At 37.0% G+C, this 24,364-nt stretch overlaps 1 protein-coding gene across 1 annotated transcript in view; it reads right to left on the bottom strand.

Moving 5' to 3' along the window:
* Nucleotides 1-24,364, bottom strand: part of THSD7B (thrombospondin type 1 domain containing 7B) — a 1,185,627-nt gene that overhangs the window by 199,806 nt on the left and 961,457 nt on the right. The window contains exon 19 of the mRNA XM_079925246.1: nucleotides 9,474-9,649. Coding sequence (XP_079781372.1) covers nucleotides 9,474-9,649 — 176 coding nt within the window. The remainder of the gene's footprint in view (nucleotides 1-9,473; nucleotides 9,650-24,364) is intronic.

The following is a 24,364-nucleotide window of genomic DNA, read 5'->3' as shown; positions in this document are numbered from 1 at the left end:
GCAGCCATGACTGAGAACTGGGAGACTAGATACTTTTAGGTTTCTTCCTAACCTGAACTATGATTGTCCTGGAACTCCTTAGTTGTGTTCAGACAGATACTCTTTTCTCATGCATGGAGAATGCTGCCTAAGTCTCACATGCCAGTCCCAGCCTGCTCTGCCTCCTCTTATATCTATTTTCAGGCGAACAAAACAGTATTTGGTAGTAGCCATAGAGAAAGGGATATAATATGCTGTACAGCACCTAAAGGAAAAAAGGAGGATATATGTAGGGTGGTTCTGAAGCCCATTGAATTATCTTATTTCCAGCTCATGAATCGGGACGTGGTTTGGTCTCCGTACCCAGATTTCCTCTTTCCCATCACCTTGGTCCAGCATCCACAAAGGGCATGGGACCAGTTTCGAGAGAACAGATGAGACTGCACAGCCAGATAAAGATAAATCTACTTTTACCCCAAATGCAAACTACTCAAAATACACATTCCACCGGCCACTGGGCTGTAGTAAAGTATAATTTTATTGGAAAAAAGTGGACTTCTGGTTATGACATGGATTATACAGACTACATATAACCCCAGTTAAAAAAACAAAAAATACTAACCAAGCAACTTCAATGCATCTTGGTACTGTAAACCACAGAGGGATGACACCAGTAGCAACCTTTCACTGTGCCCTGGTTAAACTACAGCTGCCAGTACCTGGATCTCTGTGCCTATGAGCTTTTTCCAAAATAGAAGACTGCCTATGCTTAGCCCAAAGTGCATAGACTGAACATTCTCCTCAACGAGGGACTCTCAGAAATTTCCATACAAATAATCCAGTTTCCTGGCTCTTGGGGTCTGATCAAACCATGTGTTCTGCACAGTCTCCCAGAGTTTAGGCTTCCACAAGCTTAGGCTTCAGTGGCCGCTATGGTACCTGGCTTCGTAACACAGGTACCATATTGTTTCTTCCCTTCCCTGTGACACTTCTTATTCTACCCTAATGGTGTGCCCTGCACTTGATAAACACAATTCTTGCTCTTGAATCCTATCTCAGGCTCTGCTTCTGGGAGAATCCAACCTAAGACAACACTATTGTCAGCTTTCAAGGTGCTCAACGAGAACTGGCCAGTATATCTGTTTTGGGGGGTGCTGTGGAGAGACAGCCAAAAAATAAAAGCAAGAGTAAATGAGGAAATCATATAGTAGGAAAAGTAGAGCTAAGTAAGTGTGAATGGAAGGAGTGAGGGTGGTCAGGGAGACAGAATACAGTACAGATGGTCCCTGACTGTAAACATAAAATAAAAATAAACATTTAATGCATCTGTATGGCTTTCACACCTCTTTTCATGGTGTCAGGTCACATTTCAAGTCATTATCTAGAATTATGTACTAGCTATGTTTAGAAAGATCTGTGATAGTTTACAAGTGAAAATGAAATGCCAATTATCTATTGAAGTTGAATATATGCATAGCCTATGACCTAGGAATTCAACTCTTAGGTCTGTATGCAACAGAAATGCACACATGTGAGCACCAAAGACACAGACAAGAATGGTTGCAGCAGGGTTACTTGTAATAACCCCAAACTGGAAACAACCCAAATGTCCATCCATTAATGAGAACAGACAAAATGTTGTATATATAATCTAAAAATGTGATATATACAAGGACACAACATAAAGCAATGGAAATGAACAAAATATTGCTATGCATCGCAACATGGATAAATCTCACAAACATCATGCAGAGGAGAAAAAGGCAGACACAAAAGATTATCGTGCAGAATCCATTTATGTAAAGGTTTTTTTAAAATGATAAAACGAATTTATCTGTTAGAAGTCTGAAGAGTAGTTCTATTTGGTGAGAGGAAGGTGGTAGAGAAGGAGCTGGAGCTCAAAAGGAGGCACGTGAGATACCGATAAAGTATTATTTCTTGATGTGGGTAGTAATCGAATGGGAAGATGCGATTTGTGAGAAGTCATAGAGCTCTACCCATAATGATTTGTGTATCTTTCTGTTACACACCTTAATAAAAACATTTATATCCAAAGAATCACAAGTTGATAGAAAATTAGTTATAAACATGTAAACAGTTACATCCCTTTTTGCCACCAGGAAAAAAAATGCAATGCCAAATAAGATATTTAGAAATAAAATAAAGCAGACTTCCCATACAGGAAGCAGTGACAGTAGCTTTTCCTATATATATAAGCTGAGTGATTACATCTAAAATATTTAACTTCAAATATTGCAGTAGCTAAATATGAAAAGAAAAGCAATCTGTATAACTTATGTCTAAAAGGTAATATAGATGAAAACAAACTGAACTGGAAACAGAAATTATGTGTTAGAGACCACGGAAACATAATCCTAACATTTATCAAGTACTTAACTATTTGCCAAACAACATTATTTTCATTTTATATTAATTAATACAATAATTTTATAAGGTAGTTGTTATCGTTATACCCATTTGACAGAACATGAAACTGAGACTCAATTTGACAGAACATGAAACTGAGACTCAATAAGGTTAAATAATTTTCTCATGTTCTCACAGCTAGAAGACGGTAGGGTAGCATTTGACCTCAGACCTGAATGACTCTTAACCCATTATACACATCAGTGGGTAAAGTTGGTCAAGTAATTACACCCTTCTAAGCCTTAGTCTCCTCCTCTATGAAATGGGAGGTTCCTCCCAGATTTGCTTTGAGTAGCAAAGAACTAGTGGTTGTATTCATCGTTGATATTAGTAAGGGCAGGTTAAGTCAACTGCAGAGAAATTCTTTCCCAGAGCTGACTTCAGCAAAAATGGTAGCCTCAGTGACAAGACTCTCAAATCAGCAGTGTTCCTCAATTTGCCTGATCAGAAAAAGGAGCAAAGACAAAGCTTTGTTAACAAATACACTTTCCTGAACTTACTCTGAACTTACTCAGAGCAGGAGCCTGGGAAACTGTTTTTATACCAATTTTTCCCCCACCCATATGGTGATTTTTCTACTCTTATGATCAGTAAAGGTTATGAAGCAATACTCTATATCCCAAAAGATTTAGATAAGCTTCTCAAGGAGACTCTTTTTATATGGACTCTTAAGTCATACAGAAAAATTAAATCATGATTCAACAAGTGCTTTTCTGCAGGGATCTATCACAGGACCTAGTCAGGACCTAGGTAACTTGCTTTCTGGTAATTTAATAGTGGGATAAAGCTTGAAAAATCTAAAGGGTATAACTTGCAATTAGTAGAGAAATAAGTCCTGGAGATCTAACGCACAGCACAGTGATTATAGTCAACAATACTGTAGTATAAATTTCCAAGCGGCTAAGAGACTAGGTCTTAATTATTATCACCACAAAAAGGAAATGATGATTATGTGATGTGAGAGGTGTTTTAACTAATGCTATGGTGGTACTCATATTACAATATATAAATGTATAAAAATCCACACAGTGTACATCTTAAACATACACAGTGTTATATGTCAATTATATCTCAATAAAAAAAGATCTAGAGAATGAACATGCCATTTAGAATCTTTCTTTCAAAGGAGTCTTAAGCAAGTTATTTTTAGAAGGTGCTACACTCCCATCAATACATGGTTTAACATTCTAAATGCTTGTGGTTAAAGTCAGAGCCCTATTTTTTTAATGCATGAGAGGAGGAAGGAAGTTTCCATTTTGCATTCAAAGGTTAAAAGACAGGATTATTCAGGAAAGATCTGAAAAGTAGGTTCTGTCAATATTTTTTTCTAGAAAAGTACATAAACACTTCTACTTGAAGTCCCTGGTTAAGAAGATAGTTTTGCAAAATTTCCAATACATATGATGTGATTTCCTGCTGAGGCTGATGTTATCTAATATAATATTTCAGAACTTCAGGAGTTCAGAGGCTAGGGATAATATGAGGTATGACAGCACATTGAAAGGGTTCCAAAGACAAAATTTGACAAAATTTGCCTGTTTCACAATTTTATAGCTGTCTCCTGCCAATCCTGGAAACCCTGCCTAGGGACAGCATTAGGGAAATTTGCCAAGCCAGCTTAGTAGAGAACGTTCTAGAGGTACCTCTTGCATAACAACTAAAAATGAGTTTGAATATGTGCAGAGTAGCAATACCCAGTATAAAAAAAAAAAAACACAGTAAAAGACAAGAGAGAGTGGACAACAGGTAGAGGAAAACTGGTTCTCATGAGTGACTCTGGTAGTTCTCAAGAAAAATGATCAAAGTTGCAAAAGATTTCAACAAGCATGAGGGGTAGTCCTATGATCAAGAATAGGGTATGTGTAGACACAGGTGTGGCGGAGAGGAATCTCTTGAGAAGAAAACATAATTTGTTTGCTTGGAAATGGTGACAGGGCAGGAACAAAAAAGAAAAACTGCCTCTCCTGCAGGCTCTACGCAGCTCAGTTAGTGCAATGTCACAACTTGAGAGCACAGTGTTTGCGTTGGCAGACAGGCATAAAGGGTATGAATGGATGAACACCAGCCTTTAGAAGTCATTTCACTCTGCCTCTGAGATGGGGTGTGGTGTATAATAATCAGTATAATAATTTGCTATCATAATTAGTATGTTGGCGAGAAGTAAAACGTTTTAGGAGTATCTGCCTTTATTAAATCCTCCCAAGTAACCCTGAAGAATAAATCACTCTGCATCTCTTAATTTTATGACATATGATATTTCACAATTAAAACAAGTTCTTCTCAAAGGTGCAGTCACCAACCCCTACTTCCCGACACAAGAACGGTACACCTGAATGTGCTTCATCATGGATGACTGTGGGCTTTCCGTATTAACGCCCAAGATGATGACCTCTAGCTCCATTATGGTCTGGAGCTCCTGCCAAAGTGCTAAGTCCAAGGTGAGCAGGACTCTGCCAGGAATGATTTGGACTAGGTTTAGGACGAGTGGAAGTCGGGCAGGTCCAAAAGAAGCAAGAGGCCAAAATTGGTTAAATCAAATTAAACCTTTTTTTTTTTTTTTTGCGGTACGCGGACCTCTCACTGTTGTGGCCTCTCCCGTTGCGGAGCACGGGCTCCGGACGCGCAGGCTCAGTGGCCATGGCTCACGGGCCCAGCCGCTCTGCGGCATGTGGGATCTTCCCGCACCGGAGCACGAACCCGTGTCCCCTGCATCGGCAGGCGGACTCTCAACCACTGTGCCACCAGGGAAGCCTCAAATTAAACTTTAAGTGAGCCATATTGTTCCGGGTAAACAAACATTCAGTTTGAATGACAGTTATCCTCTTTCCACATCCTAAAATGCTATTAATAATTAATGAAGCAGTATCAAAATGAGCATAAAATACTTCTCTATAGAAAATTTTCTCATCCAAAGCCACCTTATAAGGGAGAAATGATCTTGCGAAAATATACCTGTTTATCTTTGGAAAGAAAGTATTCTTTAAAATAGTATTACCCTGCTATGGAAAAGAAAAAGCACTATACTCGTTATTTCCAAATTCAGGCCACTTCTCTTTGTAGAGAAGACACACCTTTAAAAGAGCAGGTGTTTCTAGAAAACCCATATATTTAATTTATATCCACTCGTTCAGTTGCAAGCACAATCAAAACTCTTTCAAAATTGTGTTTAAATAGATGCATTTTAAAAAGCACAGAGAATGAATCTCACTGCCAGATTTTTATTCCAGTACATGGGACACACAAATGTGCAACATATAAACAACATAGAATTTCCTGGCACTCCCTTGCCTTCAATTGTGTAAAGAACTCATAAAGGGAAATGTAAGTCCAATGGAGCTTTAATGTCCCTGTATTTAATCTTCTATTAAGCAGAACTCCACAAGGAAAAAGAGAGCAAAAAGATACAGTACAAGTGCACTTAAATCCACTCACCACATCATAGACTATAAAAAATTAAAATACATTATGTATTAGATTATGCACAGCATAGTCAAGGGTATCAGTCAACTGACCTGATAATTCAATAAACTATTTAGCAGTTTTCCAACTAAATAAACGCTTTGGGTCAGCTGCATGCTCGAGCTATTTATCATCACAAATCCACTTAGCAGAAAGCCACCAAAGGACTGCTGTCACTTTGGCACTTCTGGAGGAAGAGCTATCATGTTGATAGGTTTTCGTTTAAAAGGGAGGTTTTTTTTATGAGATTATAAATATTGATTTCACAAACAGATTCAGAGCAGTTTATGAGCTTGTGTAGGTAATACCAACCTTTTCATTTATATCACTGAGTTAGATTTCAGTGGGGATGCAGACACCCAGGATTTTTCAGGCAAATCATGAAAAACTCTTTGGGCAGTAATAATGTGGAGGTTCTTTTTTCTTTCTTCTAGAAGAGCTCATGTGTTTTGACAATTCGAATGACAAATCGCAGCTTAAGAGACCAGAGTTCTAAAATATCTTTTCTTTCTATGGAGCTAGGCACACACTAATCCAGAGAGGTTTCTTTTCAGCTAAAGCATCCAATGAATACAACTTGACAATCCACAGGAGGGTGTACCAGGGGCTAGAATGAGTTACAAAAGTACAAAGACACCCTTTGCCCTCAGAAAGACCTCATGTTCTAAAGAGACGCAAAGGAGGAGAATGAGTAAGTACATGCAGGTATACTAACATTTACATAGTATATGCATAATATATATATACACATAAGAAAGTTCTTTTTCTTTTTCTTTTTTTTACAAAAAGTATGTTAGACTCAATATGCCATATACTGAATTTTCCTCATGCACAGGTATTAAAGATATGTACCTCTCTTACTGCTATAATTTGGTTACATTTTTTGTAAGCTCTTACTTATGGGTGAATGGATGAGAGAGGATTAATCTGGTTCCAAAAAGAGAAAAATAAATCTAGACCTAAAAACCAATTGGAAAGGAGACCAATAACCTAAGGCCAGTAGTAAAATTGAACTTTAAAAAACAGCCTCAGTGGGTGTAGCTCTCACTAGATCGTATTTCCAGCTTAGGGAAACAAATAGTGAGCTCCTCTAAAGAAGAACTACCATAAATAATAGAAGCTGAGGAATATTTCCTAAATCACGAAGATTCCTGACAACCCAATTTATATTCAGATGAATTAAAAAAATATGGATATCTTCAACAATTTCAATATATAACACACACACACAAAGGGGATTCTACCATGTATAAGAGCAAATACATAATGAAGTCCACAGATAGCTTTCCACAAATATACTTACAGGTAAAAGTGTGCTTTCTTTAGAAAAGGAAGGGCTCTGGGGACAATTTCCTTTAAATTTAGGATTTTTTACGATAGCATTTTTCCTTGACATTCACAGACTTACAAGTGAGACGGAGGGCTTATGATTTACTGTCTTGATCAATTAACTTATGTTAAAATGTAAAGTATGGATTGGGGTGAAGTTTTCCAATTCAAGTTTAAGCCACATACATTCTAGATACCTGAAACCTCTTTACATCAGAATATATGCTACACTAAATTTGATTTCTGATAATTAAATCCCAGGATTCACTTCTGAGCATCACAACACATGTCTTTGGAATGCTACAATTTCCTTCCCGAACTCAAAAGCTAGAAACAGCTCCTGCAGACAAACCCACCCTTGCTTAGTTTTCACATATGGGATTTATCTAAATTAGTCTTGAACTTGGGCTTAATTTCCAGCATGTACTACTTCTTAAGGTTACAAGTTTTATATGTCAATTAAGTGTTTAGAACAAGTTTTCTTTAAGTCATAACAGGCTTACAAGTACCCTTATCTTACGCATACTCTCAAATTTGATAGACACATTTCCATGCATTTGCCTATACACACTGAGAATACAGTTTTAGCGTCTGTGCTCCAATGAAGTCCTTTTACTCACTTGATAATTTCCTAGTTCATAAAATTAGCATATTAAAATTAGTGTTTAACGCTAGTGCTATAAAGGCTTAGGTTTCATTGGTGTTGAGGAGAGAGAAGAATTTTCATACATTATTTATAACTATAAATGCTTAGTAGTCATTTCCCTTTTGAAATGCCTGGAAAATCCTCTAGGGAAGGTCAAATAGCCTTCATACCTTCATATGAGTATTCATTTGAAAGTTCTTCTCCTGACCATCAACCTGTATTATTCCTTTCTTCATACTGAAGAGGCTTCTCTCCTCAGACTCTCTCTGCTCTGATTACTTCCCTCCTGTTTTCATTAATCATATCCCACTTTTCCCTTCCCCAAACTACTGTGATGTTGATTTTACAATCCTCTGCCTCATTTTTTTTTCCCAAAATGCTTTATATCTGCTTTGAAGGAAGAAACCAGGGTCATCACTTTATCCCACGTAACCTTAAAAAACAAGACCTGCCTAATACTATGCCCTGCCTTGGAACATAAATATTTTTTGCCAGTATGATAATTTTTCATTTTCAGTGAGTTATGTGTCTTTTATCAAAATTTAGGGAAAAAAACAGCTAGAGATGTCAGTCTTGAAATGACAAATGGTATCTACATACAAGCAGTACTAGATAGGCTATTCAAATTAATTAACAACAGATGCGTGGATTTCCCTTCCATTAAACAACCTGTATAGAAAGGCTAATCAAAATGGAGTTAAGAGGGCAGAAATGAACACAATAGAATTAGGAATAGAAGCCTGTGTAGCTATTTTCTTAAAAGTTTCGGAGTCACAAAGGATCTACAGACCCATATAAGACACAATTCACCTCTCTAAGAATAAAGAACTTTTCACAATCGTCATCTTGTACTCCACCTATTGAATTGATTAAAATGTATATATCAGTCCTAATATAATAACAGTATGCAATCATGGGAGAAATTTTAGTTCTTTATTATAATTCTTAATTAAATCTCAGACTCCATTATGTAGGTAAGGCCAACTGAAATACTCTAATCAACTTTGATTGCTTAAGATAGAAATTTTATTAGATATCTACATGGAAGAGTATCCTTTAGGGTTCCATTTATGAAAACAGCTTTGATCTTGGGGGAAAAGGTAGAGAAATAGCTCAGAAGAGACATGAAGAGCTGTGGAAACACTGATAAGATTAGGAACAAAGAAAATTAGTATGAAGAGTTAGGTGTGGGAAAATTAGAACACCAGTTTTGGAGTATGTGGATGAGACCCCTAATTGTATCTATAGCCATAAAGTAATTGACATTCTCCCAACATTATGACACACACACACACACACACACACACACCTTTCATAATATCATGATTAATCAAATGACATTTCAAGTCATTTGATTAATGGATTTAAAAAAATGGATTTAAAACCACCTGGATTTAATTTTTGTAAACATTATTATTTCTAATATTACCAAGTCGTTCTCGGCATTGCCTGGAAGTGGGCAAGGCTTCTCTTCCTAATTCTATTATATTCATTTGTACCCTCTTATCCACTCTTCTGAGCTTGTATTAACTTTTTGCGAGCGACTTATAACAAGATGATGACTTCAATTTCAACAGGAAATAATAAAGGAGATACTTTGTCAGCTTTGTATTTGTTGCTTCATGCACTTTACCTGATTCTTGAGATCCAGTTTGGGACATGGGCGACCTCCATTGTACGGTTTTTCTTTCAGCCATTTGGATCGAATTCTCACTCCAACACAAGATGAACTGCAAGACCCCCAACTAGACCAATCACTTAACTTGCAATCAAATGGACAGGGGATGACACATTCTTCTTGAATGTAACCTGAAAGAAAAAGATTTAAAAGAATGGAGGAAAGGGTGATCAAAATATACTAATCAAGCTTACTTTCTGTTTCTATTATCACAGATCAGACTGCCTAACGATACTGCTGCAGAAGTTTCAATAAACAGACAAAAGATGTCAGAGACAGATACATATGATTATTTCTGCATTCCAAATCTGTGCCATCTTTCTCCTTCACAGACAATTCTGGGATTGAGGAAGCAGGGAAAAGTGCACAGTAAGTCCTGCTTTCTAATAAAAAGAAATTAAGAAAGAAGAAATGACGCAGCTCAGGGCTAATGGTGATACCATCTCCCTCCAATGGACCTACAATTCCCTGTCTGGGAATAGAGAGCATAATAGAGTCAATCTCAGTGCCTGTGATCTGCAAGGCTTTCACAAAGATTCCTTTTTTAAAATAAAGCAAGATTATTTTCTTTAATTGAAGTATAGTTGATTTACAATGTTGTACGGCAAAGTGACTGAGTTATACATATATGTATATATATACACACATTCTTTTTTAAATATTCTTTTCCATTATGGTTTATCTCAGGAGATAGGATACAGTTTCCTGTGCTATACAGTAGGACCTTGTTGTTTATCCATTCTGAATGTAATAGTTTGCATGTACCAACTGTAAACTCCCTGTACATCCCTCTCCCCCTCCCCCTTGGCAACCACAAGTCTGATCTCTATGTCTGTGAGTCTGTTTCTGTTTTGTAGATAGGTTCATTTGTGCCATATTTTAGATTCCACAGATAAGTGATACCATATGGTATTTCTCTTTCTGTCTGAGTTACTTCACTTAGTATGAAAATCTCTAGTTGCATCCATGTTGCTGCAAATGGCATTATTTCATTCTTTTTTATGGCTGAGCTGTATTCTATTGTATATATGTACCACATCTTCTTTATCCATTCATCTGTTGATGGACATTTAGGTTGTTTCCATGTCTTGGCTACTGTAAATAGTGCAGCAATGAACACTGGGGTACACGTATCTTTTCGAAGTATGGATTTCTCCACATATATGCCCAAAAGTGGGATTGCTGGATCATACGGTAGTTCTATATTTAGTTTTCTGAGGAACCTCCATACTGTTTTCCATAGTGACTGCACCAACTTACATTCCCACTAACAGTGTAGGAGGTTTCCCTTTTCTCCGCACCCTCTCTAGCATTTGTTACTTGTAGACTTTTTAATGATGGTCATTCTGACCAGCGTGAAGTGGTACCTCTTTAGAGTTTTGATTTGCATTTCTCTAATCATTAGTGATGTTGAGCATATTTTTATGTGCCTACTGGCCATCTGTATGGGTTCTTTGGACATCACAAAGGAAGATCTTGATTCTCACTTCTGTGTAGTGTGACTTAGAGGTGGGAGGAGGACAAAGAGTGGACCACAGACTAGGAAGAGCAGGATATTATCGAAAGAAGAAAGAGGAATCGTGAAAAGTTGTATATGAGATATTGGACTGGAATCAAGAGGTGTGGGTTGAAATACAGATGTAGATGTTCTGGCTTTGCTAGCTCTTGCTCCTGTCCTCAGCCCACTTCTTGCTACAGTCTTTCTCTGGATGGTTAACTGTCACCTCCACCGATCACTACCAAACACGTATTTCCAATTCCCATCTCTTTACTAATTTCTATGCCACCTACTGATCCACTCTAATTGGGTGCCCAAATACCCCCAAATTCAACATGCCTAAAACTGAGGCCACCAGTTTCCTCCTAAAACATTCTGATTCTCTTATATTCCTCATCTTAATTAACTGCAACATATCTGACTCCTGTATGCTGGTGTATACGAGTGTATAATCTCTTCCCTTTGAGTTTGGGCAAGACCTGTGAATATGATAGGAAGTCAGCCCCATGATTAGGTTATGGTATGTGGCAAAGGGGAAGGGAATGCACAGATACTATTAACATGCCAAATCATTGATTGTGAGTTAATCAAAAGGGAGATGGCCCTGGCTGGGCCTGAATTAATCAGGTAAAAACCCTTAAAGAGAGACTGGGCCCTTTTTGTGGAGAAGGAACCTCTCCTGCTGGCCTTGAAGAAGCAAACAGCCATGCCATAAAATGCCTATGGTGTGGCCACAGGGTAGGGGACTGCAAGCAGCCTCTAGGGCCTGAGGGCAGCCCTTGGCTGTTAGCTAGTAAGAAAACAGGGGTCTCAGCCTTATAGGTGCATGAAGAGGAATTCTGCCAACAATTCCAAGGGAGATTGGAAGAGGAGCTTTCCCCAGTCACACCTCTGCTGAGACCTGACTCTTGGTTCACGTCTTGGTTATAGCCTGGTGAGACTCTTAAGCAGAGAATTTAGAGAGGCCATGGCTGTACTCTTGACTCATGGAAACAGTGAGATAATAAATGTTTTGAATGGCTAGGTCGACAGTAATTTGTTATGCAGCAATTTAAAACTAGCAAATTATTCAAAGTAAAAAAAAAATCTCACAGTTATCTTAGACCAGCCTTCATCATTTTACACATATATTAATGGGTGTAATAAGCTCTTATGCGGAAGCATCACTCTATAATTCTTTTGCTCGTCCCTGGTTCGAGATCATACTCTTTCTGGCCCAGAATACTGAAATATTCTCCCCACTAGGCTCCCTTTCTCCTAATCATTCTCTTTTGGTATTGGTTAGTCACTCTGAGGAAAAAGTTACTTTTCTAGAATAAACGATAATTTACACTATCCCTTTTAAACCCTTTGCTGATTCTCCATTGCCTTGAAAATAAAGTGACCACCACTTTGCAAAAACTGTAAGATTCTTTATAAGAGGCTCTAAACAAGGGTTTTCAACTTTGGCTGTAAAATATGTTCCCATTGCCCAGGATATACTATGGACTAATTCAACCAAATCTCAGAGGACGGGACCTAGGCGATGGTAGTTTTCAAAGATCCCCAGAGAATTCTAATGTGTAATCAAGTCCAAGAACCACCTCCCTAACTTGTTTTCCTCCTTCCCTTCCCCCTCCTATATCTTGAAATCTTTGCACATAGACTACTTCATCTTCTGCAATAATATTTATGCCTTTCCTCATGAAAAACTCTGCCCTTTCTCTATCCAGTTTAGCCTTCATTACTACAATGACTCTCTGGCCAGTAGACCATCTGGCCCCGTTGCTCCTTCTGCCATGACGGTCTGGCAAAACTTCGGAGCTAGATTGGTCCAGCTGTTTCCCTACTCTGTTCTGAATGCTGGACATCAAGTGGAGACTAAGGCACTGCTAATGCCACACACTGTCTGGTGATTCTTCTGAGCTTTCTTCTCACTCCCATTCCACTTCACAGCTTTTTCAAACCTTCTCTACCTATCTTCAAACTTCTTAGATCTCACCTCTTCTTTCCCAGAAAAAAATAGAAAGAAATGAATAAGAAGAACTCCTTCAATTTCCTATGAATATATCTGTATGAATTTCCATATTCTTCTTCTATCTTCATATCATGATGGAAAAGGCACTCATTTTCTTATATAAGGCCCATTTTCACCACTTGCTATCTCTCCAAGCTCTCTCACTCTCTCTCATTTTATAGTTATATTTCTCTTACATTAATAGTAGAATGACTTTACAGTATCTAAATAATACTCATTGACAAGAGAGAGTACATCAAACACCTAAGTCACCAGGAAGGATCTTTCTAAGGTTGAAAAAAAAAAGGTCTATTTGAGATTGTTAAAAATTCTCTATTGTTTACCATAGTTACAATTCTACAGTCCTTTCTAAGGAGGTTTGACAGTTAATTCAGTATTAGGCATATAATAAATGCTAACTATAGGATTAAATATAGGCCACAGGCATTACTTAGTTTTACAGAGAAACTGAGTCACAAAATGATTCCATTTGCTACTGAATGAAAACAGCAGGACTAGTAATTAAGCAGAATTAACTCTCACGGTGTAAATGCTTCAAATATGAAATTTCAGGAGACTTCATATAAATAACTTGTAAATATCTGAGGGCCTATTTAGATCCTATTTTAAAGCAGATTTTGAATCAGATGGCCTTTTAATTTAATGAGATTTTAAATCATTTTCATATATACTTGCATACTGATGGATTTTAATTAGAGAGCCTCTTAGCAATACTGTTTTCTTTTTATTCCCTATGATAAGACATAAACCCAGAGGATCTCTATGAAAGTCAAGGTCATAAATTCAGTGAGTATAATTCTGAAATTCAACAGGTCCAAGCAACAGTGACATTTATTTTTCAGAAAAGTTATTTTCATGCTAGCGTATACCCCAAAGGAAAGCCCATAGTGAGAACCATTAATAACTGCATATTCTTATACCTATCTCATAATGGAAAGGATCAGTTCTACCCACATACTTAATACTTACAACTGTTGGAAGCAGAGTATGACCAAATGTGACTACCTACAAGGTTAACCTCCCATAAGAGAATTCCAATTCCTGACTATGGAAACTTCACTAATGTTTTAAAAACTCATTTACATAAAATATACCACAGACTAGCTGAACTGGCAACATTCAGAAATCTAAATCTAGCTTCAATGAAAGAAGCAATTTTCCTACTGAAAATATTTGATGCTATAATTTATATGCAGAATACACTGCTTGGACCATCATATTACTTAGCCTGGGGATGCTTTCATGTTCTATTTTAGTTATCTGTATGCATATGAAATTCAGTAGGAAGTAGTCATTACAGAATTATCAATAAAGAATGCATCCACCATGGTGATTCTGTAAGCCATATACATTGTACATAGTAGGTGTTCAAAAAGGATCTGTTGATATTATAGATGAAGATGAACTAAATAGAATCCACTAATAGAGTCTCTATGTTATAACTGGAGGAATTTATTGAATGACTTACACCCAATAGGGCTGAAGCCCAGGAACCTGGCTTCAGTCTATATAACTAACCCCCAAATATTGCTCCAATAGACGTAGGTGAAAACACTGCTCTCTTAACACAGTGGTCTCATTGCTAAAACCACTTCCCAGGATAGTACCTGCTGTGCATTTTTTTCTCTGGCATTCAAGTACTAACATCTCCCCTGCTCCTCCCCCTGCCCCAGTAAGATCTTGTTTTGGAAGACGTGAAAAGAGATATTGATGACATTAAGCCTGAGGAAATAACCTAGGTTAATTTACTTATATTTTCCTACTGTGTAAAGTAATGGCAAACATCCTCCTAGACAGTGAATGTTCTATTTACTGACACTTCGCTGAAATAATGGAAACATACTACCAAAAATAAAATCAGGAAAAGATAAAGAAAATGCTGATCACCTCCTTCCCTAGTTCAAAGTGAAGATCTGGGAGAACTTTGTGAGTTAAAATGATATCATGTCTTCATTTGTCAATATTTAAAGATTTATTATTTTAATTTATACATTTTAGTTCTACTATTTATCTAGTAACATGTACTATACTTAAAAGTATCTGATGACTTAAGTCAGAGTGGTTTAAAGTAGATGTCCTTTAGGAGAGGTGGGGAAAGTATGGGGGCCAATGTTTTGATATTGTCACAAGAAAGAATTTGAGAAATTAGACCAATACTTTGCCATTGTTCTCAAGGGAAACACTAACTGTTAAATATTTATTTAAAATCTCAATCCATTAGTGTGTGGCTATGTAGTGCAAACTCAATAAGGTTGCCAGCTTGCTTTGGTGAATTTATATTTTGGCCTGGGAATACCGCTTATGAACAGCAGTTACATTCTTTCAAAGATACAGTCTTTCAAAGATGGGTCCAACCTTATTTAGGCTTCTGTGGGGCCTGAGAGGGGAGAGCTAGAAAGCACCTTAGTTATCATTATCTCTTCCTTTAAAATTTTGAATTAAAAGAATATTTTTGAAAACACTCCCTACTCGTAGAAAAATACCTTTACTACATATATGAGAACGCATCAGCAAAGACTCTCTAATATTAACCATTATAAAATGATGGTTATGGTATTGCAGATAACAAAATACCTTATTTGGGACCCACAACCTAATCAGATACCTGAATACAGCTGAATGAGAAGTTACACAAAGTTCAAATAGTCACATTAAGGAGAAAGTTTTCCTGGATTCCTTAAAGCTCAAATATTTCACAGCATAATTATGTATTAAAGTTTATTACATCTACCAGAAAAAATCATCTAAGTGTCAACCGGTTTTCTTAATTAACAATATAATTTACTGGTGAACTTTTAGATGATGAGCTATTCAACGTCATCAAGGCCAAAAGCTTCATTTTATAGACTGGTCAGAATTAGAAAGGGATCTTGAATCCAGACTTGACGGAGATAAAGAGCTCACTATCAAGTAGAAAAAAATCATTATTATGACCTCAGAATGTTCTCTTTGGTGCTGGAGTGACAAAGTTGATAATCAACCCTGGCCTTAAAGAAATTCATATTTTGCTAGAGAGCAGTCTTATAAATAAGAAAAAAAACATGGTATATAATAAATGACATATTAAATGATACAAATACTATATACAAATTACACAACAATTTGAGGTAACAAATGGATTCTGGCTTCAATTTTCTAAGTATTTCATGTGAAAATATTGGCAAATTTTTGCAGTAGACACAGGCTTTTGACTAATTGCTTAACCTGGTTCACTTGCTCTAACTAAATGTATCAGTGTCAATTTAATCAATCAACCAAATCATATAAAGAACTGATCTTTTAAATTGAATTGGCCAGGCAATTTAATCAAGAAGGTATCTGCAGCTGTTCATCCAGACAGAGTTTCAGCATTTACAGCCTCGTGTCTGGTTCCTCCAGGCAGACAAAAGAGATATTTTGCTCTTAGAAGATATTAAGGATGTTAGGGACAAATGAGATGCTAGACACAGAATCATTTGAATCGTTCAATTAGGACTGTATGTATCAATTTTTAGCATTACTGCAAATAAATGCTGTTAAAATTTAAGTGACTGAACGCTTTAAGCACATAATAAACTTGGCATTTGAAACACTACAAAGATACAGATTGTTGACAACATAATATTACTGGGTAATTTGTATAACTGTGGCTGCAAGAGCCTGTATTAAGTTCTCTCATGATATCTCCTTGCCCTGAGAAAATCTTGACTTAAATTACAACAGACATTCTATAGTTTACATTTCCTTCCAAAGTTCTGAAAGCTGATCTCAGAGCATGTCTGAGTCAGCACTATTCTCCTCACGTTGTCAGTGCTATTCTCCAAATATTTTAGGTTTACTCCTGAACACGTGGTATGACTACACTTCCCTGCCCCTGGAAATTAGGTGTGATCTTCTTACTTGCTTTAGCCAATGAAATGTGAGCAGAAGTGAAGTGTGTCACTTCTAGGTGGCAGCTTTAAGAGCCTGAGTGTAACTTGCCCCCCTCTTTCTTTCTCTGTACCACAGGGTACAAAACTGTGTCAGATAGTGGCTGCCCCATCCTGGAGTGAAGAAGAAACCCAGCCAACGCAGGATGGACATGGATACTGAATGATCTTGCTGGCTTTCAACAGCTGAGATTTTGAAGTTGTTTGTTTCATTTGTTCCCATACTACAACCTATCTTATGCTAATGCATCAACCTTGGCGTAGGAAAGTGTATCTTCAGAAGACAAAGTAAAAAGCCGCATGGAACAAATATTTAGAATACTTTGAGAATCTATATATAATGTCCTGAGAAAACAAGATTAAGCTATATAAGCAGTTAGCACAGTCTGAATGGCAGCACTAACCATTGAGAATGTGACTTTGCAAAAGTTAAACCTATATATATTTCAGGAAAATGTATACTTTATTATTTTAAAAAAAACTAGCGATATGAATTATAAATCAAGGTCTGAACTTATGTGATCTGAAATAAAATATTAAACCTCAATTGTTCTGTTTACTCATGTGAAAATAAAAATGTATAATACGTGTCCTTTTTAACTCCCTTTAATACTGTAAGGTCAAAAATTATAGTAAGTAGGAGTCTGTGGAAAAATTAACATACAATGTAAGTGGCATACTAGTATTTTACCACTACTAAAAGCTATATAACAAGGTAAAAATGCTTTTTCTTAGTCTGTTTTTCATGCTAGTGATAGAAAATATAATTCTGTAAAGATGCTTAAGCAGAAAAATTATAGGGTAATAATTTTCAAATTTGGGTGCCATTTCTCATTCCAGATTATTTCCATGATAATTAAAGGCTAGGATGACATTGACAAAATGAGTGATTCTGTATTGGATCGGTAAATCAGTTGTGTTTTGAGTCCATCTCTGTCTTTCCAAGTCTTTCCAGCCAAGGCCAGATGCTCATTATCTTTCACCTGGACTATTAGAATGGCCCCTTAACTGGACTCCAGGTGTCCAGTCCCTTCTAATCCATTACATGTCTGATCAGCTGCCATATTAATGGTCCATAAGTACAGCTCTAAATAGATCATGGCCTAACTTAAAATAAATAATCTCTAAAGCATGGCAGAATTATGATAAAACGAAAGACATGCAGAAGGCAATCTAGGCAGGAGAGATCCTACAAATTAAATTAAGAAGACGAGCGTGAACCCCAAATGTTCACAAGTCAACAGAGGAATCTTCTGTGCAGGAATTGAGGTTGGGGAGAAGTAAAAAATTGGCTGTTGGGTGGATCCACATTGGGAGGTCATGCTGGAGGGCTTAAAGAGTTAAGAATTCTGATCATTAATTCAGGTGTGCTATTGGATTGAAGAAAAGACAGCATGAAAACAGGGCACCTTCTCAAGAGATGACTGGAAAATTCACATGTAAAGTAACAAAAGCCTTAGGCTAAAAGACCACTAAGTGTAATTTTATATATATATATAGAATATTTATAAATATATAAATATTATATATAAATATATTAAATGTAATATATATTGTTAACATAATGAAACATGGTAGAATATTACTTATAATTAACTAGCTCTGACAGGTACACATGGCTAATATACTGTCTAAATAAAATAGACTATTCAAAATGACCAATGAAGCAGCTCTTTAAATAGCAGCTTCATTTCCTGTTAAGACAGGTTTAATATAACTAATTCTAACAACCAGCAATGGCCAGTTTATGAGTAGATAGATACTTCTAAGTATCCCATGGGATTCAGAAATATATGCACTTAGAAGAAAAGTGTTTGTCCTTTTGCTCCATCTCAAAGGTCCCTAGAGGAAGCTCTGACCTGAATCCAGACATTATATTGGAATAAAATGGATTTATTATCTACCTGCTTATTTACTTTCTTGTTTATATATTTCTTTTGAGACCCAAAGTTCAAAATTGGGGGATTTCATATAAAAATAAAGATTTCTGGCTTCTCTTGAAAAGTGGAGCATCTGTGAACACTGGGTCCTCATTCTAGCCTGTCAACCATTGGCTAGAACCAAGAAGTCAGGCCTCTTCAGATAAAATATGCCTTTGCCGTCCACTGCAGTCTCTTAGGTGATCATTTAAATTTCTAAACTAAGTATTTCTCCCCCAACTAAAGCAAAGCAAAAACCCAATTCATAATTCCAATATAAAGCGAGGCCTCTTGTATTGTAGGAAAAGGCGGAAGATACAGAGATCTGCCAGTCAGGGCTCCCCCGCTACTCATCACATGAAGGGAGCCAGGAGGAGTCTATCTAGAAAGCTCCACCTTAGAAGACGCCCATGCAAGAGACAGGTCCTGAAGTTTAAGCTTCATTGTGTGGATTGAGTTCTATTGCCATCAGTACCCTGAATATTACGAACACCAGCATTTAAACATAATTCCTAAAGGTGGCAACAAGAGACATCAAAAATACCTACAACAGCAAGAATACCTAGAAAGAGGTAGACGAAGGCATCCTCCATTCAGAGACAACCTCCTCCAAGCCCTGGAGCACAGAACAAAGCTCATCAAGTGATAAGGTGTGCACGGAACAAACTGCAGGATGAAACTCCAATTATTATTTCTTTTTAAATATTAAATCTTGTCTTCTTGGTCAGTACATTAGTCCTTATACCTTACATTTTTATGTAGGAGCCATATTCTTTTTTTTTTAACTTTTTATTTTATGTTGGAGTATAGTTGATTAACAATGTTGCGTTAGCTTCAGGTGTACAGCAAAGTGATTCAGTTTTATTTATTTATTTATATTTTAGTTTTTTGGCCACACCATGCAGCATGCGGGATCTTAGTTCCCCGACCAGGGATCGAACCCATGCCCCCTGCACTGGGAGCACAGAGTCTTAACCACTGGACCACCAGGGAAGTTCCGAAACTCCAATTATTTTTTATTTGCTGGAATGTTGGGTCATCCAGACAATAATTTGTATTCATGAACAACGAAATAAGTTGTTACTATAAATTCTGAATTATGGATTACGTGACCAAGCAAATTTACCTCCAAAAGTTTGCTTTCACCAAAGAACTGCATCTTTCACTGAGCTAATGCAGAAATCAATGTACTGGAATGAATGCACAGCACATTAACTCCTTGCAAGTTACTGTAAAAACCTTTGAAATATCACCAAGGTGTAAAATTAAATAGGGCTCCCAGCCTTGATTTATACTGCATGCTGCTGCTAACGGTGAACTTGTTTCACTTACCAATAAATTCGTTTCCTCATGGATTGTGCATCAGCCAATCCAGAGGTTTACATTTAGGCTTCTCTTGTCTTCTGTAGACAAACGGATAACTTATGATTTAATTTAATTATATTTAATGATATAACTGCTAAATGAACAAAAGAAGAGGCAGGGGAGGGGGAGATGTTTAATTTTCATTAATTTTCTGAAATTGAAATAGTCAACAATCTTCTAGCTGAAGTAATCATGTCAAGGAACTGTGGATAATTCCAATTCACAAAGAGAGAGGATCTTTTAAATCAGGAAAAAGTCTGAAGAGCGACCAGAAGTATCTCTCGGACGAGAGAACAAAAAGCGACAGAAGAAGAGCGTTTATTCGTTTCCTGGGGCTGTCATAACAAATTGTCACAAACATGGTGGCTTAAAACAGCAAAAAGTATTCTCTCATAGTTCTGGAGGTTGGAAGTATGAAATTAAGCTATTGGTAGGGCTGTGTTCCCTTCGAAGTCTATGGGAGAAAATCCTTCCTTGTCCTTCCAGTTTCTGGTGGTTCCTCACGTTCCTTGGCTTATGGGAGCGCACCTCCAACTGCTGTCTTCTCTTCACAAGGTAGTCTTTCCTGTGTGCCTCTGTGTCTCAAATCTCCCTCTCCTTTCTCTTACAAGGACACCAGTCATTGGATTTAGAGCCCACTCTAAATCCAGGACAATCAAATCCTAAGTTCCCTAACTTAATTATATCTGCAAACACCTTGTTTGAAAATAAGGTCACATTCACAGGTACTGGAGGACTTTAACATATCTTTTGGGGGCAAAATTCAACCTACTAGAGAGAGGAATGAAGTCTATGATAAGGAAGATGATATAACATGTGGATGAGAATTTGGCCTTTGATATCATGCCTTCCTAGGCTCATACCCCATTTTAACAAGAGCTACCTAAATCCTCTAAGCTTCACTTTCATCATCTATAACAAAGATTGGCCAGCTGTGGCTTTCAGGTCAAATCCAAATGGCCTCTTTTTGTAAATACAGTTTTGTTGGAATAAAGTCGCAGTCATTTGTTCAAGTGTTGTCTACGGCGACTTTTCCACTGAAACAGCAGAGGTGACTAGCTGTGACACAGACAGTATGACCCACAAAGTTGAAAACATTTATCATCTGGACCTTCATAAAAATGTTTGCAACATCTGATTTATAAAATGGTAATAGTAATAGTACCCACTGCATAAGATTATTATGAGGATCAAATGAGAGCACCAAACAGTGCTGACCACACAGCAAGCACTCAGTTTCTATAAGATAGGAACAGTGCCATGTTGGATAACAGCATGGGCTTAAAAAATGAGAAAGAATTAATTTCAAAATCAACCAGGACACTTCTATTAGTGGCTTTCATTTGCAGCTGTCACTGAACCCCTTCAAGCCTCAACTTTTTCGTCTGCAAAATGGTGGTAACTATTACACCTACTTCAGAGAATTGCTTTGTGCATTAGAGGGTCTGGAACAAGGGGTTAACCATTGCTGCTGCTATTCTTATTTGCAAAGAAAAGGTATAACATCATCTTCAGCCCATCAAATGGGGATGGGTGGTAGGAAGATAGTCCCAGCTTGAGAAATCCCCTATAGGAGAAGATCCAACATCTTGAGTCTTCGCACGAATGCTGCTTTCACATCAAGACCCAGACCTCTATTGCATAGAGGGATGGGGAGAGTGCGCATGTGAATTTTTGTCTATTTGTTGATCAAATAAATCGAATAGGTAATGATTATCTTTTGGTACATGTCAATAGTTCCATGCTAATTATAATAGGCATATTTAAAATACTGAACAAACACAGCTTGAAGGCTACTAGAGACTGAGGCAACGTTACAAGACCTTAAGGAAAAACACATTGAACTCATTACCATCTCCAGTCCTAACCAATCATGTTCCTCCTTCTGAGTTCCCCATCCTACTCCTATATTAAAGTCCTATCTCTTGAAATGACTTAGAGGGACTTCCATAAACTGTTGCTTCCACGTCTCTCCATTATGAAACTCTGTCCATTTACAATGTTCAACATGTGGTAATAATTTCAAAAAGTAGAGATATAATTCAGGAAACACGGAAAACGGCTTCTTTTGTTTTATTTCATGCTCTACACAACCATCTTAGCTTTATATGGATGTCTTTACAATCATCAACATATCAACAGAGACTATGGCTGTGTATCTTTAGAATATAACTCTGGTCCAGGAAAGGGCTGAATTATTCCATCTGGAGTTAAAAGGCACTGCACTCATCCTTCTAATGCCCCAAAAGATGATTCAGAAAAAGAGATAAGATAAAATCCTCAAGTCTTATCATTTAAGAGAATTGAGATAGTACCAGCTAAGGTATTTTAAGGTGTGAAGTTTTGTTTTGGAGCTGTTGGAAATACTCAGGGGACACCAACCCATACCTAGATTAAGCAAAACTTCAGGGACACAATATACAGACCACACACCTAAAAATTTGTCTCTAGCTTTGATTTCATATATGAGACTCAAAATCTGAGGGTTGTCAATGGTACAATTCTAAATGTAGAGATACAGAAATGGAAAGCAAAGAGAAGAAACAGTTGGAGGAAGAAAACATTCTCAGATTTCAAATGCTCTCAACTATTATCATTTTGGTATATTTCTCCTTATTTTGTTAACTTTCTTATTTTGTTTTTCTGGTAAATTATACTTATACTATCTTACTAGCTACCTAATGATCAGACTGTAGTACAGGTGCCATAATAGGGCTGTTCACATCAGTAGTTGATTGGCTAAGACTGGAATGAAGCGTGGATAATTTATCACTATTGGAAAAGAAGTATAAAATGATAAGTATGTGTAAAAGATAGAATACTACGCAGTGCCTGCAAAAGAATAAATAAATCTACATACAGAAGAATGAACAGAGGTAGTGAATATACTAATTGAGAGACACACTCTGGAACCATATTGCCTGGATGAGGAAACAAGCTCTGACATTCCTAGTTGAGCAAGCTTATAGAAGCTCCTTTACCTCTCTACTCCTTGATTTCCTTATCTGTAATTTCTTTTATCTGCAATAAAATTAACATCTAATTTAGACTGTTGATAGAAGAATAAAAAGAGTTAATAGAGAACATTTAGAGACAGGTACAGCCTGCTGTAAATGTTCAATAAACGTTAGCTATAATTATTTATCAGGGAAAAACTAAAGAAATAAAATAGCACTACCCTGTGATTCAGCAATCCCACTACCAGGTATAGATTCAAAGAAATTAAATCAATGTCTCAAAGAGCTATCTATACTCCCATGTTCACTGCCGCATTATTCACAGTAGCCGAGATACGGAAACAATCTAACTGTCCACGGATGAACAGATAAAGAAAATGTGGTGTATACATACAATGAAACATCACTCAGCCTTATGAAGGAAATCCTGCCATTTGTGATAACATGGATGAACCTGGAAGACATTATGCTAAGTGAAATAAGCCAGACACAGAAAGAAAAATACTGCATGATTTCACTCATATGGGGAATCTACAATAATGGAACTCATAAAACCACAGAGTAGAACCGTGGTTGCCAGAGGTTGGGGGGTGTGGGAGCAATGGGGAGATGCTGGTCAAAGGGTACAAAGTTTCATTTGTACAAGATGAATAAGTTCTGGAGATCTAACGTACAGCATGGTAGTAACAATACTGCATTATATACTTCAAATTTGCTAGGTGGGTAGACCTCAATTGCTCTTACCATACACACAAGAAATGGTAACTATGTGAGGTGAAGTACATGTTAACTCTCTCGATTATGGGGATTATTTCACTATGTAGATCAAAACATCAAGTTGTATACTTTAACTATATACGACTTTTATTTGTCAATTATATTCCAATAAAGGTGAAAAAAGAAGATGGATATATACTCTGAATATACATTAAAACACAAGCTAAATAATTATGTTTATACTTCAGGAATACAAAGGCTTTAATATAAGCAGATGCAGAGAGGATTGGAAGGTTATAAATTAAATATGAGGGAAGCTAATAGGATTGGAGATATAGAGTAATAGGGGAAATTATGAAACCAAATTAAAAATAAAAGAAGGATGTGCATGGACTGAAGATGAGAGCACACAGCAGCTCAGTCTAGGCTGTCAAGAAAGACTCAGGAGACCAAAGGCACAGTCAC

This window comes from Stenella coeruleoalba, assembly GCF_951394435.1.
Source record: "Stenella coeruleoalba genome assembly, chromosome: 6".
In the NCBI taxonomy this organism is placed as follows: domain Eukaryota; kingdom Metazoa; phylum Chordata; class Mammalia; order Artiodactyla; family Delphinidae; genus Stenella; species Stenella coeruleoalba.
The sequence above is the reverse complement of the archived record's forward strand: the minus strand, read 5'-3'. Positions and strand labels throughout refer to the sequence as shown.